Source organism: Kwoniella pini, chromosome 5 (genome assembly GCF_000512605.2).
Source record: "Kwoniella pini CBS 10737 chromosome 5, complete sequence".
Classification (NCBI taxonomy): Eukaryota; Fungi; Basidiomycota; class Tremellomycetes; order Tremellales; family Cryptococcaceae; genus Kwoniella; species Kwoniella pini.
The window spans coordinates 1,624,912-1,648,632 of NC_091720.1; the positions used below are offsets into that span (position 1 = coordinate 1,624,912).

The 23,721-nt window shown below is 38.3% G+C and overlaps 8 protein-coding genes across 8 annotated transcripts; 4 read left to right on the forward strand and 4 right to left on the reverse strand.

Moving 5' to 3' along the window:
- Nucleotides 1–435: 435 nt before the first annotated feature.
- I206_104377 (uncharacterized protein) lies at nt 436–1,737 on the forward strand (the record flags this gene model as incomplete). Its single annotated transcript, XM_019155782.1, has 4 exons — nt 436–485; nt 558–1,056; nt 1,127–1,357; nt 1,423–1,737. 4 exons carry the CDS (start codon nt 436–438, stop codon nt 1,735–1,737), a joined length of 1,095 nt encoding a protein of 364 aa, XP_019010740.1.
- A 412-nt stretch (nt 1,738–2,149) lies between these two features.
- Nucleotides 2,150–6,179, reverse strand: I206_104378 (uncharacterized protein; the record flags this gene model as incomplete). The annotated part of the gene is made up of 9 exons (XM_019155781.1): nt 2,150–2,501; nt 2,589–3,018; nt 3,083–3,900; nt 3,963–4,138; nt 4,203–4,390; nt 4,457–4,624; nt 4,699–5,041; nt 5,107–5,238; nt 5,319–6,179. 9 exons carry the CDS (start codon nt 6,177–6,179, stop codon nt 2,150–2,152), a joined length of 3,468 nt encoding a protein of 1,155 aa, XP_019010739.1.
- A 1,670-nt stretch (nt 6,180–7,849) lies between these two features.
- On the forward strand, nt 7,850–9,774 carry I206_104379 (uncharacterized protein; the record flags this gene model as incomplete). Its single annotated transcript, XM_019155780.1, has 2 exons — nt 7,850–9,066; nt 9,204–9,774. The coding sequence occupies 2 exons, from the start codon at nt 7,850–7,852 to the stop codon at nt 9,772–9,774; spliced, it is 1,788 nt and encodes a 595-aa protein (XP_019010738.1).
- Nucleotides 9,775–10,197: 423 nt separating this feature from the next.
- I206_104380 (RuvB-like helicase 1) lies at nt 10,198–11,884 on the reverse strand (the record flags this gene model as incomplete). Its single annotated transcript, XM_019155779.1, has 4 exons — nt 10,198–10,689; nt 10,759–11,306; nt 11,402–11,534; nt 11,603–11,884. The coding sequence occupies 4 exons, from the start codon at nt 11,882–11,884 to the stop codon at nt 10,198–10,200; spliced, it is 1,455 nt and encodes a 484-aa protein (XP_019010737.1).
- A 497-nt stretch (nt 11,885–12,381) lies between these two features.
- On the forward strand, nt 12,382–12,909 carry I206_104381 (mitochondrial 54S ribosomal protein bL34m; the record flags this gene model as incomplete). Its single annotated transcript, XM_019155778.1, has 1 exon — nt 12,382–12,909. One exon carries the CDS (start codon nt 12,382–12,384, stop codon nt 12,907–12,909), a length of 528 nt encoding a protein of 175 aa, XP_019010736.1.
- Nucleotides 12,910–13,342: 433 nt separating this feature from the next.
- I206_104382 (uncharacterized protein) lies at nt 13,343–16,062 on the reverse strand (the record flags this gene model as incomplete). Its single annotated transcript, XM_019155777.1, has 7 exons — nt 13,343–13,555; nt 13,630–13,746; nt 13,859–13,982; nt 14,075–14,490; nt 14,549–14,618; nt 14,687–15,381; nt 15,448–16,062. The coding sequence occupies 7 exons, from the start codon at nt 16,060–16,062 to the stop codon at nt 13,343–13,345; spliced, it is 2,250 nt and encodes a 749-aa protein (XP_019010735.1).
- A 453-nt stretch (nt 16,063–16,515) lies between these two features.
- I206_104383 (uncharacterized protein) lies at nt 16,516–18,918 on the forward strand (the record flags this gene model as incomplete). The annotated part of the gene is made up of 2 exons (XM_019155776.1): nt 16,516–16,717; nt 16,808–18,918. The coding sequence occupies 2 exons, from the start codon at nt 16,516–16,518 to the stop codon at nt 18,916–18,918; spliced, it is 2,313 nt and encodes a 770-aa protein (XP_019010734.1).
- A 205-nt stretch (nt 18,919–19,123) lies between these two features.
- On the reverse strand, nt 19,124–23,619 carry I206_104384 (uncharacterized protein; the record flags this gene model as incomplete). The annotated part of the gene is made up of 15 exons (XM_019155775.1): nt 19,124–19,387; nt 19,464–20,216; nt 20,276–20,379; nt 20,432–20,537; nt 20,599–20,872; nt 20,928–21,057; nt 21,129–21,251; nt 21,312–21,456; nt 21,514–22,190; nt 22,248–22,448; nt 22,506–22,663; nt 22,726–22,864; nt 22,922–23,044; nt 23,100–23,229; nt 23,287–23,619. 15 exons carry the CDS (start codon nt 23,617–23,619, stop codon nt 19,124–19,126), a joined length of 3,660 nt encoding a protein of 1,219 aa, XP_019010733.1.
- Between the last annotated feature and the right edge of the window lie 102 nt (nt 23,620–23,721).

Here is a 23,721-nt window from a genome sequence, read left to right on the forward strand (position 1 = left end):
TCCACCTGTTGTACTATTTTGTTCCTCGTGATTCATCTCTTGGTGCTTTTATGGAGTAAAAGCTTTGACGTCAGAGAGTATTTACCGGAATACGGATCACATCCCACATGACCCTTTGCGCAGCTCATGTCTGTGCACTACTGATGTCTGTGCGGTGAGCTTGATGGCCAGATCGGCCGGCGGTCGTGATATATCGTCATAAGTCATTTCGTATTTGTGCCTTAGTCAGTAAAATAGGTCACCTGTATTTTCGTCATCATCGTTGACATTGGAAAATCAGCACATTGTGTAACGTCATTTGATTATAGAACATTCCCCTACATCAGAGTCTGACGTTGGATGTCACCATACCCAGTCAGATATATATAGAACGCTTTACAGTCCATTTGATCATTTCTTCTTCCATAACATAAGAAACAAATAATATCAATCACAATGTCGCATTTAGATCAACTTGAAGATAAAATCCAACACACTTTCACCTCGTGAGTTTCCTTCTGTACTTCAGCATAATGATACTCCTACAAAGGAAGGCTAATTATGGAATCTTTTCTTAGCGGTCAACCTGGTACAACAGGTAGAGAGCCATTCGAGGAAGACAGAGGAGAGGGTAACCCATACCACCGACAACACGAGCATGGTCAAGGTGTCACTGGATCCAGTGGAACAGGTCATCATGCTATCGGAACAGGAAGTGATTTGATCGGAAAATCATCAACTGGAACTGGAAATGAAAGAGATATCAACTCTGGAGAAGGTCTTAGAAGTCATGAACAAAACCCATCCAGATTTGGACAAGATGCAGGCGCTGTTGGTGCTGGTGCAGGAATCGCTACTGCCGGATACGAAGCCGACAAACACTCAGGTCATCACCACCACCACCACTCTGGACAAGGTCACGACAGTACTCACACTGGACTTACCGGTACTACCGGTGTAGGATCTAGAGGAGATAACGTTGATTACCCATCAACCGGATCCGGTCTTGGATCAGGTGGAACTGCTGGTGGAGCCGGGATCACTGCTGGTACACATGCTGGTCACCATCATGGTGCCGTAAGTGCCGAATTATCAAATCTACTTTAGTCCAATAATTCTCATTGACTGACGAGACGTGAAACCATAGGGTGATCGAACTGGAAACCTCGGCCAAGATTCTGCTCTTTACGAACGAACCGGTCCTGGAGGTCCCGTCACTGGTGGAGCTGCCGGTACCGATCGATTTGATTCTGACAGACATCACACTAGAGGATCTGATATCGCCGGTACCACTCCTGCCTCAAATACCACCGATGATTCCGGTACAGGTGAACACGGTCGAGAAAACCTTTCTAGAACTTCCGGTGCTGGTGGAATCGTGAGTGTAATCTCATTATTTGTGGGTTTTTGCATAAACTGACAGATACTATGATGTAATAATAGCTTGGAACATCCGATAAAGATTTCGTAGGAAGAGATAGAAAAGCCGGTACAGGTGCCCTTGGTGCTTATGCCGACGAATCTGGTCCTTTCAAAGGCAACACCTCCGGCCCAGGTGGTAACACCGCTTTAACAGGTAGAGAAGGTACAAACCCATCTGCTGATAACCCCGTAGCAAGAGCCAAATCTGCAGGACAAGAAGTTGGAAGTGCACCTGAAGGTACCTCAACTCACCCAGGAGTAGCTCAAGATATTTCTGCAGAACATGAAACTGGTGAAAAGAAGAGTCTTTTCCAAAAGATTAAAGATGCTATCTAATCTTCGTCTTTTAGAATGAATCGGTGAATGGAAGAAGTAAATTTGAAATATTATTATTTATGTAGCTTTATATACACGTATGATTGCGATGAATCATGTATCCCAAGTTCAATTAAGATTGCTAGTCAACTTTGCTCAGTCGTAATCATCTAAGTTTCCTCATAAGATGGACCTCATAACAAAAACGCATGTATTTTGCATCTGCATCCGATGTCCCGATTATACAGAAATTAACTAAAAATCGTAGAACAGTCAACTATAGATACAAGAAAATATAGAATAAAATCCAAATTTCTAAAACCCAAATACGTGCAAGTGACAAATCAAACCCAAAAATTCCCAAAAAAAATTAAGCGAAATCAAATGGGTAAAGAAAGATCTAATTATATAAAATCTCAATTATTAGATTATTTTAAACCATATTACCAGATCCACCTGGAGAACCAGAACCAGAACCAGAACCACCATATCCTTCATAATTTCCTCCTCCACCACCACCACCACCACCACCACCACCACCACCATAATAATTATCTTTTTCTTTAGGTTTAGTTTCACCTGAAATTCTTTTTCTAGCTTCTTTAATCATTTCAATAATTGCTTTTTGATGAATTGGTTTTGGTATTATACTATCTGCTCCTGCTAAAATATATTCTTCTTGATCTTCTCTTAATGCATTTCCTGTACATCCAACTATAAATATTGGACATCCAATTTCTCTTACTTCTCTTGCAACTTCTACTCCTGACATTAAAGGCATTTGACTATTTTGCGCGAAAGAAAAAAAACATCAGCAATCAAAATCAATTGAAAAATTAAGAAAAAAATTCAAAATTCAAAATTGGACTTACTTGTCTAAAAAGATGGCATCAAATTTAGGTGCATTTGGTTTTTGTTCAAATGAATCTTTAATCATATCAAATGCGATTTTCCCATTTTCAGCAGTAGAAACTTGATGTCCTAATCTAGTTAACATTCTAGACATTAACATTCTAGTTAATTTATCATCATCAACAACTAAAACGCAAAGTGGTAATTCAGGTGAAGGTTCAGGTGGAGGTTGAATATTTACTTGAATAGGTGCGGGTGTTATTGGTGGAGCAGATAATTCTTGTCGAGTTGGCTCCGACCATTCTGATGATCTACGTTCTCCAGACAAAGCGGATTGTGCTGAAGCTGAACTGAAAGGATCTGTGAGATTTTCAATTGGTATTTCTTCATCTTCTGGTGTTGGTGGATCTACAGGGGGATAAGTGTGCATGATGATTTCTTCATTCAGCACTATTAATAGAGTAGTCTCAGGATCAGCAATGATAATTGGAATAAACAAGATTACATAACTCACGGTTGCTCTTATCCACCGTAGGTGTACTACCATGAGCTTCAGGTAAAAGAGGCAAAGTGGAATCTGTCGTTCCGATCGCTGGTCGTTCCGTACTACTTTCTTTACTCGTTTCATTCGGTCCAACACCAAGACCAGTAACGGCACCGGTTCCACCCAATGGACTAGGTTTGGTATAACTTTGTCCTCTACTGATCGATCCAAATCCACCGAGTGAATGACCAGGTCCGCCAAGCGGTGGTGATAAACCATTTTCTTTTTTAGCTTTCGGCGGTGGTGGTAGAGAGTAAGGTAATTCAAACCAGAACATAGATCCTTTTCCAAATTCCGATTCAACACCTAATCTACCGTTGGAAAGTTTGACTATTTGTCGAACTAGTGCTAAACCTAATCCAGATCCTTTACCTCCTTGTCTTCTACCAATTTCAGTTTGAACATATGGTGAGAATAATCTATTATCGATTACATCTTGTTTCCTTAGACCAACACCTGTATCGTGAATTTCAACTCGAACAACCACTTTTTGTACCCTTTTCTTTTCTTCTTCTTTCTCCTTCTCAAAATCTCTACTATATCGACGTGATTCCATGGGAACCGATCCTTTTTCGACATCGATTATTCCTCCTGAAGAACCCAACTGTAATCTCTCATTACGTTCATGATGCTCTATCTCTTGTTGTTTCTGCAGATTCAAAGCTGCTTGACGAAGCGGATCATCTAATTCGACTGCTGGAGTCGGTTCCATACGAGGATAAAGAAGTTTCGTTACTATTCGAACAGATCCTTTGTCGGTGAATTTTATACTATTCGATACGAGATTACTGCGGATCATGATCCGATCAGCATCCAGATGCTCTAAAATTACTTGGAGAAGATTGCTCACCTGGCGACTTGTCTCAAACGCATCTCATCACCAACGAACACGCCGCCAATCTTGTCAATATCTTTGTCGAGCTCAACAACTAGATCGATACCAGCCATCTGGGCTTGCATACGATGCGATAAAGCCACAAGCTGGATAGATTTGTGAAATTCGAATGGTTTCCGAGCTTGAGCGAACTGCAGATGGGAGGAAGAAGGTATCAGCTCCATTGATCAGCAGAAGGAGTGAAATGGAGCTTACCTTTCCGGACTCCATCCTGTTGAATGACAGAACATCGTTCAAGACTTTTTCCATCATGGTCAAGCTACCCATCAAACCATGTACCATCTCAGATTGATCATCTTCCAACCCTTTGAAAACATCTTCTCCTTCCAAGTTCTGTACGGCTAGAAGAGCGGTATTGAGAGGAACTCGAACTTCATGGAAGACTGCGGAGATAATCGATTAGCAGAAGAAATAGACCATCTGCGATCGCGACGATCTGAAAATCTCACTATATGAGACGAATCGTTTTTTCGAATCAGCAGCTCTACGTTCCATTACCTGGGCAGATTGGGTAGCTCGATATTGAATTTTCAATTGTTGACGCAAAGCGAACATTTGTCGATCACCTCTTTCTTTCAGGAAACTGGCACAGATCAAGAAGGCATGGAATAAGGCGACTAATCCAACGGACAAACACTTCAGTACTTATTCCTTGGTAGTAGGTCATAGCGTAGAGTCACGGGGAACTCACAAAATACGACGTTTCTGAAGAACAACTTTGGACTATTCGTTTGATTCATTACCAACACTCCTATAAGGATCAACCAAGTTGAAGCACCTAAGATAGCAGTAGCTCTATTTTCTCGAAGAGTCAAAATACCAAGGACTGGTTGACCAAAGGCAAATCCCAATAAATTCAAAAAATTTCTAGTTCCACAAGTGTTATGTTCTGCGAAGAAACCACATAGGTGCATTTCGATGATTAGGATGTATGCAAATACCCAACATGAGCCAAATATCATAGGTTGCCATAAGCGGGGATGTCTTCGAGGGAAATCGAATATCACAAACACAGGTACAGGGACTGTCAAGGCCTGAAGATAGGAATCAATAAATAACAAGACATGTTCCGGTGTGCGTTGCTGACGACTAAACTCACCCCTGCTATAGCTAAGTATGCTACGTAATTATATGTTGTCAACGGCGTAGGCAATAAACCCATAGTCAATATCCAATTTATGAGGAAGAAAGCCGAAGATACCATCGCTCCTTGTTTTTGTGTGAACCACGTCTAGAGAGGGGAAACTCGTCAATATTCGAAGATCCACTCCAGTTCAAACTTAAGACGGGTTCGAGCAGAATGCCACTAACCTCTTTCTGGAATGACCTTTCTTTACTTGGTTCCGGGAATGAACTATCTAGGAAATGTTTAACATTTGGCCATAATCTTTCCGTTATCCATAATACCGCCGAATTGTTCTTTACCCATTGTTCAGCTCTACTTCCTCTTCTAGCTGTTGAAGCAGCATCACTTCTATCATATGTTCTACCTCCATCTTCATCCGGTGTAGAAGTTCCCGCTTCTTCACCTTTTGAATAAGTCCCATCACCATTCGTTGTCCCAGGAGTTTTATTTGAAAATCCAGAATCCGATTTTGCGATTACTGGTGTAAAATGTTCAAAATTCGCATCTACAACTACATGACTAACAGGTTCATTCGGTTTAAGATTTTGTTCATCATCATCTCCATATCTTGAAACAGATACTGAAGCACCTTGAGAAGATCTAGCTCTAAATCTTAATCCACCATTTCCACCTCTTGAACTATTTTGTCCACCTCTACGTTTATATTTACCTTCTGTTCCAGCTTTAGGATTTAATAATTCTAAAGGTAAATGACTAGGACCTCCACTACCACCACCAACAACAGATTCATTATAATAATAATTTTCAGTTGTATTTCTAAAACTTGATCCACCTATTGCGGATTCTGATGTTGTAGAAGGATGTGAAGGTGGAGTTAAATGAGATTTGACATTATCCCAGAATTTTGAAAATCCAGAAGGCTTGAATCTCGTTTTGGTCTTATGATGTATAGCTTGACCACTATTTGTTTGAGTTTGACGAGGGGCATTGCCTTGATGTAATGCTGATTGTAGAGAAGGTCCAGCAGGGTACGGATCAGAGAGCGTATCTGCTCGTCTCAGCTCTGTGCTGGAGTCCGCAGGCATCTCGAGGCAACGGTCTCTGTGTCTGCGATCGGAAGACGATGCTGAGAGTTATCGATGGAGTTAACGGCCTGGAAGTTTGATCACAATTCTGATCTCCTTCTGATGACCTTTCTACGAATGATTATCGAAGCGGCAATTGTTGATTGGGTAAATTGCGATGGTGACAACGAATGAATGTCCCGGGTCGATGGTTCAGGCCGTATCGCAATCTGAACAAAGCGGTTTCACGTTCTAACTTTCTCTACAATCGCATGTTTGGCTTGTTATTTTGTAAACTTTGATTTTGTGATGTATCGTAGGCGTGCGAAATCGTTAAATGAGTAAATTGTAAAAGGTATGATGAAATGAATGATGTGCAAAAGAGACGCTAAAAAATATAGTGCCAAGGTAACTACCGTCTCAGGTAAAGGTGATTTCTATTGATTTTTCCGTGTTTGGATTTGGTTTTTCAGTGGAAGCAATAATTATGATAATTATGTTATGTAGATCCGAACTGTTTACAAGTTTTAGTAGAAGTTACTTTTTTTGTGATTTGCGTATTTTACGAGATGTTTATGTTATGATATGGGGCTCTTGTACTTGTATTTCAGATCTTTAAAAAGTTTAACGTGAGAGAGATTTAGGAATATCTGGTAAAGGGTATACCGAAAAGGAAATAAAAATGTGTCTTTTCTTAACGCGATAGTCATTAATAGCTGTCGAATGATTTGTAAAAATAGATAGAATTGTAATGATGTGAATAACCTCCTTGATAGTTATTTAGACCTAAAATTACACAGTAACTGCGCAATGAGGTCGAGACCTGTAAGACACTTCTTCACTCGCTTGTGCATAAGATTTTATTGAAATGAGAAGTGCACATGCACGTTGAGGGCGGGTTGTGGCTGCTTTATTTTCTAACTTTTACCCTTTATCAATTGTACCGTGAATGCTTTGGCAGTCCCTTAAAAAGCCTTTTTCTTAACTTTCTGTGACGCTGGAATCCACCCCCACGTTTTGGTAGATACTATCATCGAATGACGGAGGTGGTAGTCAGCGTAATACGAATCCTGTCGTACAGGTGGTTGTCGATCATCATCAATATTGTAAAGATCATGGTAATGCATAGAGACGCTCATTCAACATTAACAGAGCTACATTCAGGCTTGAAGTCTGATTAGATAACATCTGATATCGGACTCAAATTGTAAGACGCGGACAAGGTGTAGAAAGGCGTTTTATATCAAGGAGATTGTGTCAGGGACCATGACTTTTCGATGAATCTCATCAACATTATCGACATGTCACATATTGCTAATGGATGTATGTAAGACCAAAGTTGCACGGACGATAGTAAAATGATGCATGATGAAGACAATGTATTCATAGGAAATTGTTAATCGGAATGTCAAATACGCGTGATATTTATGTTTATTCTGATAATTCGGTGACAACGTGATTATGACGTATTTCCACCTGAATACACTCTCATATGTAGATCATTTATCTTTTGTCAAAAATTGTTTATTAGAAACTTTGTCTATCGTCAAGCTTATTGGGTTCCTTGAAAGAAATCTGTGTGAGCTCTCGACTCCAAGGTATTGTGGTCTGAGTGAAGGTTAGTGATCAGTTGGTCTATATCCACTGGAGAAGATCCGTGCTCGTAGGTCATGGTGTCAATCATGCGATCAATGGTACCCCGGGTCAATCGATTGATACCAACAGACTCAAAATACATACAACATCAAATATGCTTTAAGTCCCAACCACTTAAACGTATATCGAGCAATCTGTTGACCGCTTCACCATCTAAAAATTTAGGGCAAATACACATACGGCATATTCACTACTCTCGAATTAGTCTAAATTCACAAAAGAACGCTGCTACTTCAACATCAAAAGATCAGCAAACAAGCACTTCCAAACAGTCTACAGGTATAGAAGGAGCTACAGATTTATCTCACGCTCATTTCATATCTTCTGCATCACCTTCATCAGATTTTAATCCTTCTCAAACTCCTAATGCAGGTCAAAATTTAGATGAACAAGATTTATCAACACTTTCAACTTCCGATTTGAATTCACCTTCTATTAAATCACCAAATGGTGAAAATAATTTATCAAAATGGCAAGGTAAATTATCACCAACTTCTTCACATTTATTTAAACTTTTAATTCCACTTCCAACATCATCTAATAGTGATGATAATAGTAGACAAACTGCTTTTTTACTTCATCCTTCTCAACCACTTTCACATTTAACAAGATTAATTTTAGGATCATTACCTAAAAACAAAAAATGGATAGAATGTGAAATTAATTATATGAGTGTAACAGGAGAAGCAAAAGATTTAGATTCTCATTTAAGAAATGCAAATGAAGAAGAACAAGAACAAGAACAAAAAGAAAAAAGACAAGAAGGTGGACCTTTTTTAAATGAAAGAAATAAAGAAAAAGGTAGATTTCAAGAAGTTAGTTGGTCACAATCAACTGATTTAAGTGATTTTGTAAAACAAAGTTGTTTAAATGAGAAATTTAAAATTGTAATTACACCTACTTTAGATGAAAATGAAAATTCTTCTACAATAAATCAATCAAAACAAAAAAATGAAGAGTTGATATTAGAAGTTATTATACCTTCTTTTGCAAGTAGAACTCATTATATTAGAAGAAGATTAATGAGTTTAACAAAAGAATTAGATAAAATGACTAAACAAAAAAAAATTATAGATTATCAAGCTCATAAAGGTGCACAAAGATTAGCTGTAGCTGCTTTAGGAGGTGGAGTTGTTTATTGGGCTGCTGTTATAAGATGGACTTTTTTTACTGATGCAGGATGGGATTTAATGGAACCAGTTACATGGGCTACAGGATTTGCAGCTTTATTAGGATCAGCTGCTTTTTTAATGTGAGTGAAATTCACGTTTGAGCGTATCGTAAATTAGAAATATAATCTGGGTTCTGGTTTGACTTGGTACACTTGGTACAAAGTGAATTACCAAACCGTAAGAGTAATTAGCTGATGATAAATTGGAATAAATTTAGATATCATAATAGAGAAGTTTCTTATTCTTCTTTATTAGATTTATCAATAACAGCTCGTCAAAGAAAATTATATGATGAAGCAGGATTAGATATTGAAAAATGGACAGAAATGGTTTCTGAAGCTAAAACACTTAGAAAAGAAATAAATAGAATTGCAAGTGATTATGATATAGAATGGAAAGGTGAATTAGAAAATTTAGCTGAAATTTCTAAAAAAGATAAACAATTAAAAGATAATAATACTTCTTCTTCTGATTCAAATTCATTAACATCAACATCAAATGGTGAAAAAATAAATCAAAAAAATGAACAAAATAAAGAAAAAGTAAATGAAGTAAATGAAGAAAAATTAGATATTGATAAAACTATTGAAGAAGCTTCTGAACTTGCTGAACAATCTGAAAATAAACGTTCAAAAGAAAAATCTTCACAACGTAAAGGAGAAGTAATTGATTCTAATTTAAATAAAGATGAAGGAGATAGAGGATCAAAAGCTAGAAAAGGTCAAGAAAAAGAAAGTGATAGTGAATTACAAGGAAAGAAAAGAGCAAAAGAAATTATAGATAAGTAGATGTTTTGTGCTTGCGATAGTTTTGAAATTCTTCGATGGCTTGATAGAAGAAAGCATCAAAATTGGTTGTGAGAGAAACAGAGCGCTATTATGCCTTATTTAGATATTTAGATACACGAAATTAATGACACATAAGCGGGAATTAGACTCAAGGAGATAACTTGTATATATACGAAAATAGCCTGTGAAATTATTGTAGCTTTTATACTTAACAGTTAACATATACCATGCATATGGAATAACATTTTCTATTCAATTCATTTCATTGAAATGATTTAATAAGTTTCGGCTTTATTCAATTAAAAATTAAATAATTTTCTTAAGATAACATTCGAATTCATTTAATTTACAATTTGAAAAACTTTTTTAAAACTTTTTTCAAATTCTCTCTCGTTCAAATCAAAAATCTAATGTTTTTAATATTTAATATTTTGTATCAAAATCTTCTAAATCTTTTAATAATTCTGTACTTTTTTTTGAATCTAAAAATAATTCATTTAATTCTAAAATATCTTCTTCATTAACTATATTATTATTATTATTATCACCATTTTTAATTTTATTTAAAATATTACTTGGAGTTAAAAGTTGTAAAACAAATCTTAATGAAGTCTTTTCACCTTGTTCAGATAAATTAATTAAAGCTTTTGATGAAATTTGAATATTTTCAATTTTACATCTTAATTCTAAAATTTTAAAGATTTCTTCTTTATTATATAAATTTGTTTTTATAATCATACATCTATCTAATAAATCAATTGGAATTCCATGTGGTGATTTAATACCTTGTCCATCTTTATCTGTACCTCTAATTGTACATATTCCTCTATTTGAAGCTAAAACTACATAAGGTGATAATGGTGATTCTAATGCTCTATTTAAATATGTAAAACATTCCATATCTAACATGTGAACCTATAAACGATTCCATCCCCAAAAAAATTAGTAAATAATAATTTACAAACGAGCAATAAGAAAACTCACTTCATCAATAAATAATACTCCTGGTACTAATTCTGCAACACCTTGTTCAATATATTTATCAACTACTTTATTTATTTCTTTTCTTAATTTATCTGTTACTTCTGTTCTACCACCTTTAACTAATTGTCCCATAACTGACATTATATCTTGACCTCCTTGTGGTTTAGCATTTGCCATATCTAAATCATTAAGTGTAACATCTTGTACTAATTCTTTACGTTTATGTACATCACCTTTTGGTAAAGGAACATATTCTTCTGCTTCTAAATCATATTCACTTGCATATGTATCTGATCTTCCAACTCTTTTAACTGCTCCTGTATTTGCTTCTATATAAATTACATCTCCAACTACAACTCTTTCTTTTTGAATTGCTTCATAAACTGATGGATCTAATCTTAATTGTTTTGTACCTTTTACTGTTTTAAGTCCAACTATAACGTGAGATATTGTTTTACCGTATCCTGATAATGGATTTTCAGCTTCAGAGGGAGTGAGTTCTGTAACTTCTCCTTCATATACTTCTTTAGTTTCTTTAATTCGAAGACCTATGACGAGTGGAGTCAAATAGAATCAGTAATGTACTTTACAGTATCAAGGAATTTCTTAAAACCACTGTCCGAACGATAATGAGTTAACTCACCTATAGCTCGCCTAAAACAACTTCCTAATACTTCTGTCTTCTTAACTTCTCCTGAATACACTTCAGAACCTACCATAGCGCAAAAAGGAACTTTTGAACCAAGTTCTTGACTAAGAGCAAGAGCAAGAGCTGTCTATAAAATAAAATTATATTAAGTTTTTTGATTCGTCGAAATGAAAGGAAATATAAACAAAAACCCACTTTACCAGTTCCAGGTGGACCAACTAATAATAAAGGTCTTCCAGAATATTTACCTAATTTTAATAAACTTAAATGTAATCCAAGTGCTTCTCTAGCTAAATTTTGACCTATAAAACCTTGTGAAACATCCATAGCAGTTCCATCATCTGCTAAACCTAATCCTTTTATATGACTATGAGTTGCAATTCTACTTTCTCTTAAAGTTGATGGAGGTGGTGGTTGAGTTATAATTCCACCATTATTTGCTTGTGGAGCTGAAGAAGATGAAGCTACAGTCGACATTGTAGGATGTCTCGTTCTTTTAAGTTGATTCGAGATGAATGTGAAAGATCTAAGTAATAAAAGAAGAAAGTTGAATTATTTAATGGTATTATTTATCTAATCTGCTATTATGAAAGAGAGATGAAGAGCGCGTCTACGATTATTTTTAAGAATGATTTTTATTCAATTTATCCCATCATCATAAATATCCCCCCAATATTCACTCTCTTTTATCTGTTAAATTGACATTATCTTATATATCCATCTTTCTCAATACACGTTAAATAAATATCATATAACTTAGAACCCGCTATACCTACTCGAAGGAAAAAAAAACACAGAACGAAGAAGCTTAATCAAGCTTTCTAATATATACCATTTTCTCGATATTCTAAATTTCGAAATCGTTCAAAGCAATTACAAATACACCCATATACAATCTCCTATTTCCGATTAACGAAGTTTAATCATTTTATCCAATTGTTTAAATTTGAATCAAAGATTATAAATTTATAAAAATGCCAAGAATACCACGAGCAATTTTTCCTATACTTCCACCAAAATCAAATCCAAATTCAAATTCAATAAGCAAAATAAATGAAATAAAACCTAAATTTTCATTAAATTCAACATTAAGATTTAATCCATTATCATTATCATCATCATCATCATCATTATCATCATTATCAACAACAACAACAACAACAACAAATTTTATAAATCCATCATCATCATCATCATTATCAAATAATTATAAATCATCTTTATCTTATTTTTTTAATGATTCAAATTTCAATAATAATAAAAATAAATTATTTAATAATTTTTCACCTTTACAAAGTATAAATTCAAAAATTCATCAATTTAATAATAATAAAATTGTTTTAGGTAGTTTAAGATTTATTGCAATGGGTACATTTTATCAACCTTCACAAAGAAAACGTAAAAATAAACATGGTTTTTTATCTAGATTAAGAGGTGGAAAAAATGGTAGAAAAATTTTAATTAGAAGAATTTTAAAAGGTAGAAAGAATATGTCTCATTAGTTTTGATTAATTAAATTAAATGAGTTTTGCTTAGAAGAAAATATATATATATATATATCTTTGATTCAAAATAGAGAAATTAATTAATAACTTTTTCGTTAACTTATAGATGTTATAGTAAATAGATAATTGAATTCAACCTATCACATTTCAATAATCTCGCTTTTATGTATATTAACGACCTTTTACATGTCAAATAGAATAACGCATTCATAATGCATATATACCATTCATACTATAACACATGCACAAAACCTAACTTAATATATGATACACAATAGATCTTTTCAGGTATAAAATTCAAAGTGAGAGGTATCAAAATGGAAAATATGTCTAAAAAGTATTATTTTGAAATAAAGCTTTCATACAGTCCTCTTGTCGTCTACGTATATCATACACGCTTGACCAGCTAGAATCCTCAAGGCGACTTATTCTACCTACTAATACCATTTGGCATGGGTAACCATTCCTTGGCCTCAATCGGTGGACTATCAAATCGTCTTACTTCTCCTGGAGGAGATCCCACCATCTTACCTATGAGATAAGGTAATTTACCATTTGGGCAAATCTCTTTCAAAAGAGCAACGTATCTTGCTAATTCAAGGTGAAGCGTTGGATAGTATGTTGTCGAGGCTTTTCGGAGGGTCTAATGATGCCATCATTAAATGAATTAGCATTTGCACAATGAAATACTTGGTCAATCTGAAAAACGACACTCACAACCAGTATCCTATCCATACCTGAGCTCATCAGATTTTCGTGCAATTTTAAGGCTTCATCTTTGCTTTGATCCGCTTGATGTTTACACAGAGTGTTAAGGAGTTTGAAATGAGTTGTCTAGGATGGCAGTGCGATCAGGCATTATTTAGTTCAGTTCCAGGCCTTGAAACTTCTCTTCGACAAGAATACAAGAGGCGGAAGAAGTATCATGGTAAGGAAAACCACTCACAACGTAGTTCATAGCTTCAAATTCTACTCCTCCCGTTGCACCTCCAGGAGCAACCGGTTTTTCTACCGAGTTTTCGTCTACTTCACTTAAATCCCACAAAGTATTCGAAGCATGACACATTATCCTTCGATCGTCAAACAAGATATTGTAAGCGTAACCCATCATTTGGCTATTCCCCTACGGACTAAAACGCAGATGCGCATACTGCCAACTCACCAGAAATAATCTCGACAAATATCACTTAATTCCCCTACCAGAGCTTTGAATACCCTTGGTCTGTGAGCTTTCGTAACGAATTCATGATGGTCTTTTGTCGGATCCGGCAAATCAGGAAGCAATAATCCTTTGACTTCTTGTACGATATTCACTGGCTCTTTCAGATGGGACAAGGCGGGCTTTTCATCAAATCGCACCGAACTCGGTCGATTGGGGTTATCCAGCGAGATTTGTCTTTTTGGTGTGGATACCAGTGTCGGTGCAGATATAGGAGGGAACAGGTCAAAGAGGAAGATCCATAATTCAACGATGATTTGCCTCGAAGCTAAATCTCCCGGTTTCTTCTCTGAGAATAACAAATTCGATAATGCAGGGAAGGGATTCGGGAAACGTGATCTCAAAGCTGACTTGCCAATCTAACATCAAAGCCCGTAAGTGATGACGCTCCTAAGATTTAGAAAGTTAATCGCTCACCTCTGAGGTTGACAAGGCTTTTATACACCGCAAAAGCTCGTACAACATCTGATCATCATGTTGCTCCTCTCTAAGCAGCAATGTATAAGTCAATTCGGCGGCTCCCTTCGTCAACATCGCATACCGCAGCTGACTCACCTCCATTCTGTGTCTAGCAGGTCCTTCAATCTATCTAGAATCAAGTCATATCCTTTCATCTCAAGGAATTGCCCAACCCAAGATGTATTCTCGTGTCTCAACAACATCCGCAATTTTTTAGCTTTCCCTACATCCATGCTTAAATCCGTTCCCTTGAAGGCTGCCAGCCACTGGATAAAGCTATCGGGCTGTTCTCCCATTGCTATTCCCAGACCCTTTCCTGATGATTTACCAAGAGAAGTGACACTTCCGTTCGAATTGGAGGGTGTGAATAAGGAAGATAAAGGTCTGCTTGAAGAAGCTGGAGGGGATCTGACGGAACGAGGATTGTCCATAGATTGTCCGCGCATACTACCGTAACCCAAAGGAGGAGACATTATACCACGATTTTCAACACCCGAATCTGGTGAAGCAACAATAACAAACCCTTCTCCGTCAACATCGTATGTCTTGCCCACTTGAGGGGAATTACTCGGGGACGGTACTTCACTGGAAGATTTAGCTTTACGCAATAACGGGGTTGATAATCTTTTCCTCATTTTCGGCGTTTCTTGTGGTGATGAAGGGATAGGTAGACCCAATGAAGACAGGATTGTAGGATTTGAGTTGAAGGTAGACAGAAGTATCGACGACTTCACATCGGGAGAAACAGTCGCGAATTTTTGTCGAACTGTAGATGGTACCTGGAGTGAATTCTACGTTTTAATGCAAACAAGATATCAGCTTCGTTCCCACTCTATGTACGTGTGTAACGAGCTCACGAGTAGATGTTCAAACTGCATCTCGACTTCAGAATTTGGTCCTCTCATCTGGGGCTTGATGTCCCCTTTGCCCTGTTGCATAAGATGTTCTTTCGGCGAAGCTTCCTTTTGATGGCCCCAAGCGAGGTTGGCACTAGGTTGTCTAGGTGGGCCCATCTGTCCAGGTCGAATATTGGTCCTTGATGTCTCTTTAAGAGAGGAATCATTATATCGTCCTGAACCAGAGCCTGAACCGGAGCTTTGTGATGTACGTGGGAGTGGTCGGGAAGAGATTGATGCGTGATTTGACTTGGGTGGTACACCTCTTGTCTCGTTTCGGGAAGTTCGAGGATCTATAGGAGAACTTTTGTAATGATGTTGAGGGTTTGGCATTGATGCTCGGTGATGATTACCTTGAGCATGAGTATTAGCGGGAGAAGAAGAAGAAGAAGGGTGGGGAGAAGGATTAGATGGACGTGGTGCTTGAGGGAATTGTTGCATGATTGCCTTTGCTTGTTCGGCTCGGACTGGCATACCTGGTGTAGTAATGGGAGGAGGCCTCGAGCCAGAGGGCCGACGTTGTTGCTGTTGTTGTGAGTTGACTCTATGTTGAGAAGGAGTATTGACCGAGGACATGATGGTGAGTTTGTCTCAAACAATAACAAAATCTCCGAAATGCAAGTATACGAATCTCGCCTGTCGAAGTGAGACAAGATAAAGCAACTTGATCAAGATTAATGTATCATATTGGAAGGAGAAGTCATAAGATATAGAGGTGGCTTTCAACTTGTTTAATTACGAGTACAGTACACAAGTACGCTATATCCTACTAATCCACGTGGGGACCAAAAACAATGATATATTAATCATTCAACTATGAAAACAGTCGCCAATCAGTGCCACATCAGGGTATCATGTCATGTCATGTCCGTATTTCCGCCTCCCATCTTAACCATCTCTCTTCACCCTTTCACTAACTTGCTACCATCTTCCAGTTGCTGTCGAGTATTTCAAGTTGCATATTTCACCAGCAATCGCAATCGTTGATATAATCCTTGTGCTGCATATCTCCAGCCATATTGGATCAAGATGTCAGCTCTCAACCTTCCAAAACCTGTTAACACATATGCAGGGGAAGATGAATTACGACAAAAGGCAAATGGAGTCAACTCGAATGGAAATGGTACGCCTGTGGGAGAGGAGGATGAAGTTGATATTGTAGAAGAAGGTCCAGCTAGGGCGAGTGATAAATTGAAAGTCGGAATTATATATCCTCCAAGAGAGATTAGGAGTGAGTGATTCATCATTATTTGGAAACAAACCACATATGTATCGCTATTCAGAACAACGCTAACCTTCGTTTTAACGCTCACACTTACAGATATCGTCGACAAAACCGCAAATCATATATCAAAATCACCAACACCCTTATTACTAGAAGAGAAAATACGTGAACATCAAAAAGCTGATCCTAAATTCGCTTTCTTGAACGATGCTGATCCATATCATCAATATTATCGATATATGCTTGTCAAAGTTAAAGAAGATGCAGATGATACCGCTGCTGGAATTTCAACTTCAACACCTATACCAGAAGATCAAAAAGTGAAAAAGGAAGATGTCATTAATGCTTACGAACCTAAATCTTGGGAATTCTTAGTTGATCTTCCAGGAGTAACAGCGATGGATTTAGATATTCTTCGACTTACTGCTCTTTTCCATGCTCGTCGTGGTAGATCTTTCTTGTCATCCCTTTCAGTAAAAGAAGGTCGAAATTATCAATTTGATTTCCTTAGACCAACTCATTCTTTATATGGCTATTACAATCGAATGGTAGAATCGTATCAAAAAGTAATGCAACCTCCTCCAGGTTTAATAGAGGGTTTAGTCAAAGATTCCCAAGATGAAGAAATCAAATGGAAAACTCTTGAAGAAGCTAGAAATAGAGCGGAATGGGAAAAGGGAAGAAGAAAGAGAGAAGATGCTCGTGCAAAGGAAGAAGAAGAAGAGAACAAAGCGTTCGCAGCTATAGATTGGCAGGATTTCGTCACAGTTGAAACTATTGAATTTACCCAAAATGACGAACAGCTAGAACTTCCTCCACCGACGTCAATCGATAAATTGCGGACAATGAGTATGGCGGAGAAAAGAATGGCTGCTATGGTCATGGAGGAGACCGGAGCTGGACCAACCGCAGAATCAAGGTTCCAAAATGGTAATGGTACTGCTAATGACGATGAGATGGAGATTGAAGAAGACGATGACGAGGAAGAAGAAGTTAAACTACAACGAATCAAGGCTGAGCAAGAGCAAGCTAGAGCTAGGGAAGTTCAAAGAGCCGCGATGGAACAAAGAGGTATGAAGATTAAGAAAGATTACGTACCGAAAGGTATTCAAAGAGGAGGACAAGTTGCTACTGCCAAATGTCCAAATTGTGGTCAATCTATACCTGAGAATGAACTTTCCGAACATATGCGTATTGAATTATTAGATCCAAAATGGAAAGAACAAAAGAGAAATTTGGATATGCGAAGAGCTCAAGCACAACAATTACAACAAGGTGCAGATGTAGTTGCTTCATTGAAAAATCTTGCGAACGCACGTACGGATTTATTCGGAGACGATTTGGACGAAGCTCAAAGAAAAGCAAAAGAAGAAGAAGAAAAGCAAAAGAGAAGAGAAAGGGAAAAAATCATTTGGGATGGTCATACAGCTTCCGCAGCAAAGACTACAGAAACTTTCCAAAGTGCTTATAGAGTTGAAGATCAAATTAAAAGTATACATGAAAGGATTGGTCTTACAGATGCTCCTGCGAATGCAGCTGGACCACAAATAGGACCTGGAGTACCTGGTTCATCACAATCTATACCTACACCATTAGCTGCTGGTTTACAAACTCCTGGAGGAGGTACAGCTTATTCAGGTGCAACAATTTCAGCTGCACCAACAGGACCTTCAACAAAAGAATACATTTCAACACCTTATGATCCTTCTTTTTCACCTGCTCAACCTCCACTTAATTCTTCAGCACCTTCAATTCATCCTTCAAGAATGGCAGCTATAAATGCAGTTGGAATTGGATCTTCATCACCAATTACAGGTCAAACAAGACCATTTGAAGAAGATAATACAACTGAAAAACCAATATTTAAAAGACCTAAAATTGAAAAATTACCTTATGGTCAATTATATACTGAAAATGATTGGATTCAATTACATCCTGATCCAATAACAATTTCAATTCAATTACCTAATTTACCTGAAAAACCAGAATATAAATTAAATGGTTCAATAATTTCAATTAATGATTTACCTTTAAATACTTTATTTTCAACAATTAGAGAAAAAATTAAAAGAATTGTTGATGCTGATTTACCTATTTCACGTATGAGATTAGATTATAATTCAAAAGTTATGAATAATGCAAGTACACTTGCTTCTATTAATTTAGATGAAGGTGATATTTTAAATTTAGTATTAAAAAAGAAATAAAATTTCAAAAAACATCTTTTGTTTTCTTTTTCTTGTAAACAAATTGTATTAAGTAAATGAATATATGCAATATAATATATTCGGAATCTAACCCAATTGAATTTATTGAATTTTACCAAGTTACATATAAAAGAATACATAAATAATTTATTCACAAACATAATTCATATTTGTGTAAGAATAATTAAAATCTCTAAAATAATTTTTATTCTCCATATGTATATTCAACTTCATCTACTGCTCCACCTTCTCTCTCTTCTAAATCTCTTGTATTACTTTTTATCGGCATTGGACCTCTAGTATCAAGATCATCTTCATCATCAAAAACATCTTCACCTAAACCTAAAATTACTTCATGTGATTGTTTCCCAGGTATAACAGGTCTTAAAGGTGAACCACCACCACCAGAAGAAGAACGACGTCGTTCAGCTGGAGACCGAGGCAATAAAGCTAAAGTAGGAGACATATGCTATTAAAAAAAAGTTAAATCGTTAACTCTGCTGCAAATATTCATTAAACGAAAAACGAAAAGTTTCTGAGCTTACCTCCCATGTATTTTCTCCTGCTCCAGATTTTCTTCTACCTTTACCTCCACCAATACTTAATCTTCTTTCTCCTGAATCTTCTTGTTCACTTTGCTCTTCATCCGACACATCATTATCCGTATCAGAATCGAACGTTGCACCTCCCAATCTCGCATCTTCACCTAATTCACCAACTGTAACTACACTTTCTGAATCACTAATTTCTTCATCTGTCCTATTACCTCCAGTTGCGCTAGTTCTCATAATTTCCGTTAATCTATTCCAAGCTCTATCATCTTTATCAGCAGCATGAGGTCCAATAATAACAGAATCATCTTGATCATTCTGTTGTCCAGCTGATTTGGCTTGTAAATTGTTACTTGTCAAACCAAATTCATCCCACACTTCAGTCGTACTTTCTACTATATCCCCACCGAAAACTTCACCAAGTATATCTTCGTATTCGTGTAACCAAAACTCTATCATACCGTCGGGATTATATGGTAGATCCGCTCCTACTGCGTGACTCTTGAGGGGTGGGAATACGTCTGACTCGCCGAGTGAAGAAGTTCGAGGATGAGATCCCGCAGAAGCACCATGTGGGACCTGACTGTGTGCATGAGCATGATGTAATGCAGGATCTTCAAGCGTTACTGCTGACGTCGAGTTTGATCGTTTGTGTGATGGTTCTGGAGAAGGTAAAGGTGCTAGATGAGCGGAATAGTGACGTTTGTTGTAGAACTGTACAAGTGATCGGAGGGCGTATTCTTGGGGCTGAGATACCACATATATCAATCCTGATGTTCAGGGCATCGAAATGATCGTGTACTCACCAACGCATCTTCCAACTCGGTCTCTTGATCTGTACCAGCTAACCAATCATCCCTTAATTCAGGTCGACAATTCAGGTATATCGATGTGATGACTTTCATATTGGCTGAAACGCGAAGTCAGCCAATATTAACACGGATAAGGCAAGACGGACTTACTTTGTCTCCATTTCCTCCCACACCAAGGCATTTGACTTTTGATCAACTTGAGAATCTGCAATTGAGACATGGGATGGTTGACCTTCAGCATTCTTTTGAGTATTTGCTGCCAATCACCCTTCGCGATTAGCTCATATCCGGTCGAATCACAACGCAGGGATACTCACGGAACTTTTATACGTGGTAAGCATGTATGTCCGATGGTTCCTGTGCTTTGTAATCTTTTGCAATATCTTCAAGAAATTGACGGTCGTGAAGAAATTTCGCCAAGAATAATCACTGATATATTCGATTTCTCCATCAGCACAAGCTGTGCCATCCGCATTGGACACGTCGGTCGGTCCGAGTTGCGGCGACTTCTTTGGAGGTTGTCGCAGAAGCAGCTCATCTTCAGGTGATGGTCGTACGCGAGAGCAGTTTAGCTGACAGTAGCGGAAAAAGCTACCGTAAATCATATAAGTACATGTGCTACAGGTCGATTAAGGAGGCAGCTCACTTGGAATCCTCGACTTCATTTTTGGTTTGAACGATATTCATCAAGTCAGTCAAGCCAAACATCTTCAACACCAGCAAAGCGCAATTTGAGTCGAACAGAAGTTGGGCAAAATAATGGAATTTGAGAATATCTGTTGCAGACATCAAAGATCGTCAAATCAGCAGCGTAGAGCAGAAGGTCGTGCGGCATATACTGGCTTACGGGAGGCTTTAAACCATTTCAACAGGAGCAGCAGAATTGCCGAGACAGCCTTGGACGTTATCTCACGGTGTCGAGCGATGTCGATCTCCTCTTCAGTAGGCGGCGGGGCATTCTCCTGTGCAGCTGAAAAGTGAGGAGTTGTTAGGGGGTGCCGTCTGACCAATGTGGAACGATTGGACTCACGTGGTACTTCTTGGGTGGGAGAGGTGACACCTTGAGGCATGCCTGCTGCTAAATTACCTCCTGCTGCACCAGGACTCGTCACAGTCGCCAATAGTAGCTTGAGTAACACAACCACACAGCTCTGTTGTATAGGCAGAGTATTTTTCTGCACAATCCATAGGTCAGCAATGCTGACAACCCTGACAGCCTATCGTCGACTCACATATATTATCTCCACTCGATGCAGTCTCCTAGCAGCAGCCTTTTTTTCTCTCGCTAATTTGGCACCTTCCTTATTGCCCTGATTTATAGCATCGATCTCTTCTTCTTCATATTTCCATTCCCTTCTCATTGCTTCCTCTGCTTCTTCATCCTCATCATCCCATTGACTTGTCGAAAACCCTATCAAGCCGCGCTTACCCAACCCTCGTTCTTCTCGCATACATTCTTCTCTAGCTTGGTATAACTGATATAAACCCAGCGATATGTATTCGTGACGATGATAAAGATTATCCGCCTCGGATATAGCGAAAGGTACTAGACTAATTGGTGCATTTGCTGATGCACGAGAGTAGGGAAAAACAAAAGGGCGTGTAGGATCAGTTTGATATTGTTGTTTCTTCGGTTTCGGAGATGGTGGAGGTGAAGGTGCCGGTGTACCTGGTAGAGGATTTGATCCTGACGCAGCTGGAGATGTCTGCATTTGACTGTTGCGGGATTGGGAAGCAGGAATTTCGGTAGAATGGTAATTTGGCCGAGAGGGAATCGGTTTTATACCTTCAGCTAATTTTTCATTTGATACACCAGCTATTACTGATGTTGGCGGAGCAAATGTGGGATACTTGACAGCGGTATCCCTTCTCCAGGATGATATATCCACAGGCGTAGCTTTGGTGAAGTCTACCAAGACATGCAAGATAAGAAATCCATCGGCTGATGCGGGACAGGGATACTCACTTTTATTCTCTGCAGGTAGTCCAGACAATTCTCTGCTAAGGGCTCTAGCCTTGCTGACTTCTTTCATACCACCCAAGCAGGCCAACAAGGTCTTCCAAAGCAGTAACAATACTTTCTTGACGGGAAAACCCCTCGGTAACCTGTCCTTCAGCGAGGCGACCATATGGAATAAGACCAGCGGCAATGGAGGTGACATAGCCACTAAGCCGTATCAATAGTTGTTTCTCTCATCGTTTCATGAAACGAGTTTACACTCACTTAGCTCATCACCAAAGGTCTCGTCTGTTCTGAAAACTTCCACGATGAAGTATAGCATTCCAAGTAGGTCCATGAGCTCGGCACTTCGATCATCATAAGGATCCACTTGGGCAGGTACGGTCCCCGGGGGCGCACTTGAAGAGGGTGCTTTGTCATCCCTGTTGAACATACAAGTTTAGTGACGTAGCGGGTGCGAAGTAACCTGACCGGAAGAACTCACGCTGAAGCAGTGTACTTTCTGGCAGCATCTCTTAACCCTGTCACAATAGTAGCTACACCGTCTACCGCTCTTACTGCTTTCGCATTTTCGATGACCCAATGAAGCTGCATCTCAGGAGAAGTTGTTTCCTCGAAGGCTCCTGCGTATATTTTCTCACGTTAGCGGTGCCGTCATGAGCCAGGAGACATGAACGTACCCTGCAGCAGATATAACAGTCTCCCTTGAGCAGTCCGCCGTGTATCATGAATCGGGCTTTCCAGCTGCTCCAGTTGAACTTCTATATATGACCTTCTTTTGCTTAAAGGTGCGGAAGTCCAATCTGTATGAATGTATATGAGCATGTAATTCAAGATTCAGAATCTCAAGAGGCTTACCTCCATTAAAAGATCCATGAAACTTCTCTGACTGTTTGGATATATTGACCATTTCCACGTATGGATAAAATTCTTGAAGTTCATTCATAATAGTATCTGTATCATCATAACGAAAATCGAATTGTTGCATCTGTTCAAAACATGGTAAAGTATAAGCAAATATAGCTGATGATCATACAGTACGTACTTTCTGTTTCTTCTCTATAGCGGCCGCATGAGCTCTTAGTTGACCCAAAGTTATACTATCTTGACCGGTTGGTGCTCCGCCTAGACCTTCATCAAAGCCGTCCCTTTTGATGGGTAACAAAGCTGGCGCTCTAGGTCTAGTCAGGACAGGAGGCGCGGCGCCTCGTTGCTGCTGTTGTGAAGCTTGTCCTGCTCCTCTACCTACACCACTACCACCCACTTCCTGATTCTGTCCTTGATTCGGTTGTCCCTCTCCTGCGGATTGTTGTTGAGAGGGAGTATTCCGACGCATCATGTCGAACATCCCACCGAAAACTGGTCGATTGTTGGTCATTTGGACTATACTTCACTCCGGATTTGGCACAGCCAGTACGAAGAGTCGTCCTATGAATTTTCACCTAGCTATTGAATTTGTGAAGCTAGTAGTATCAGTAGT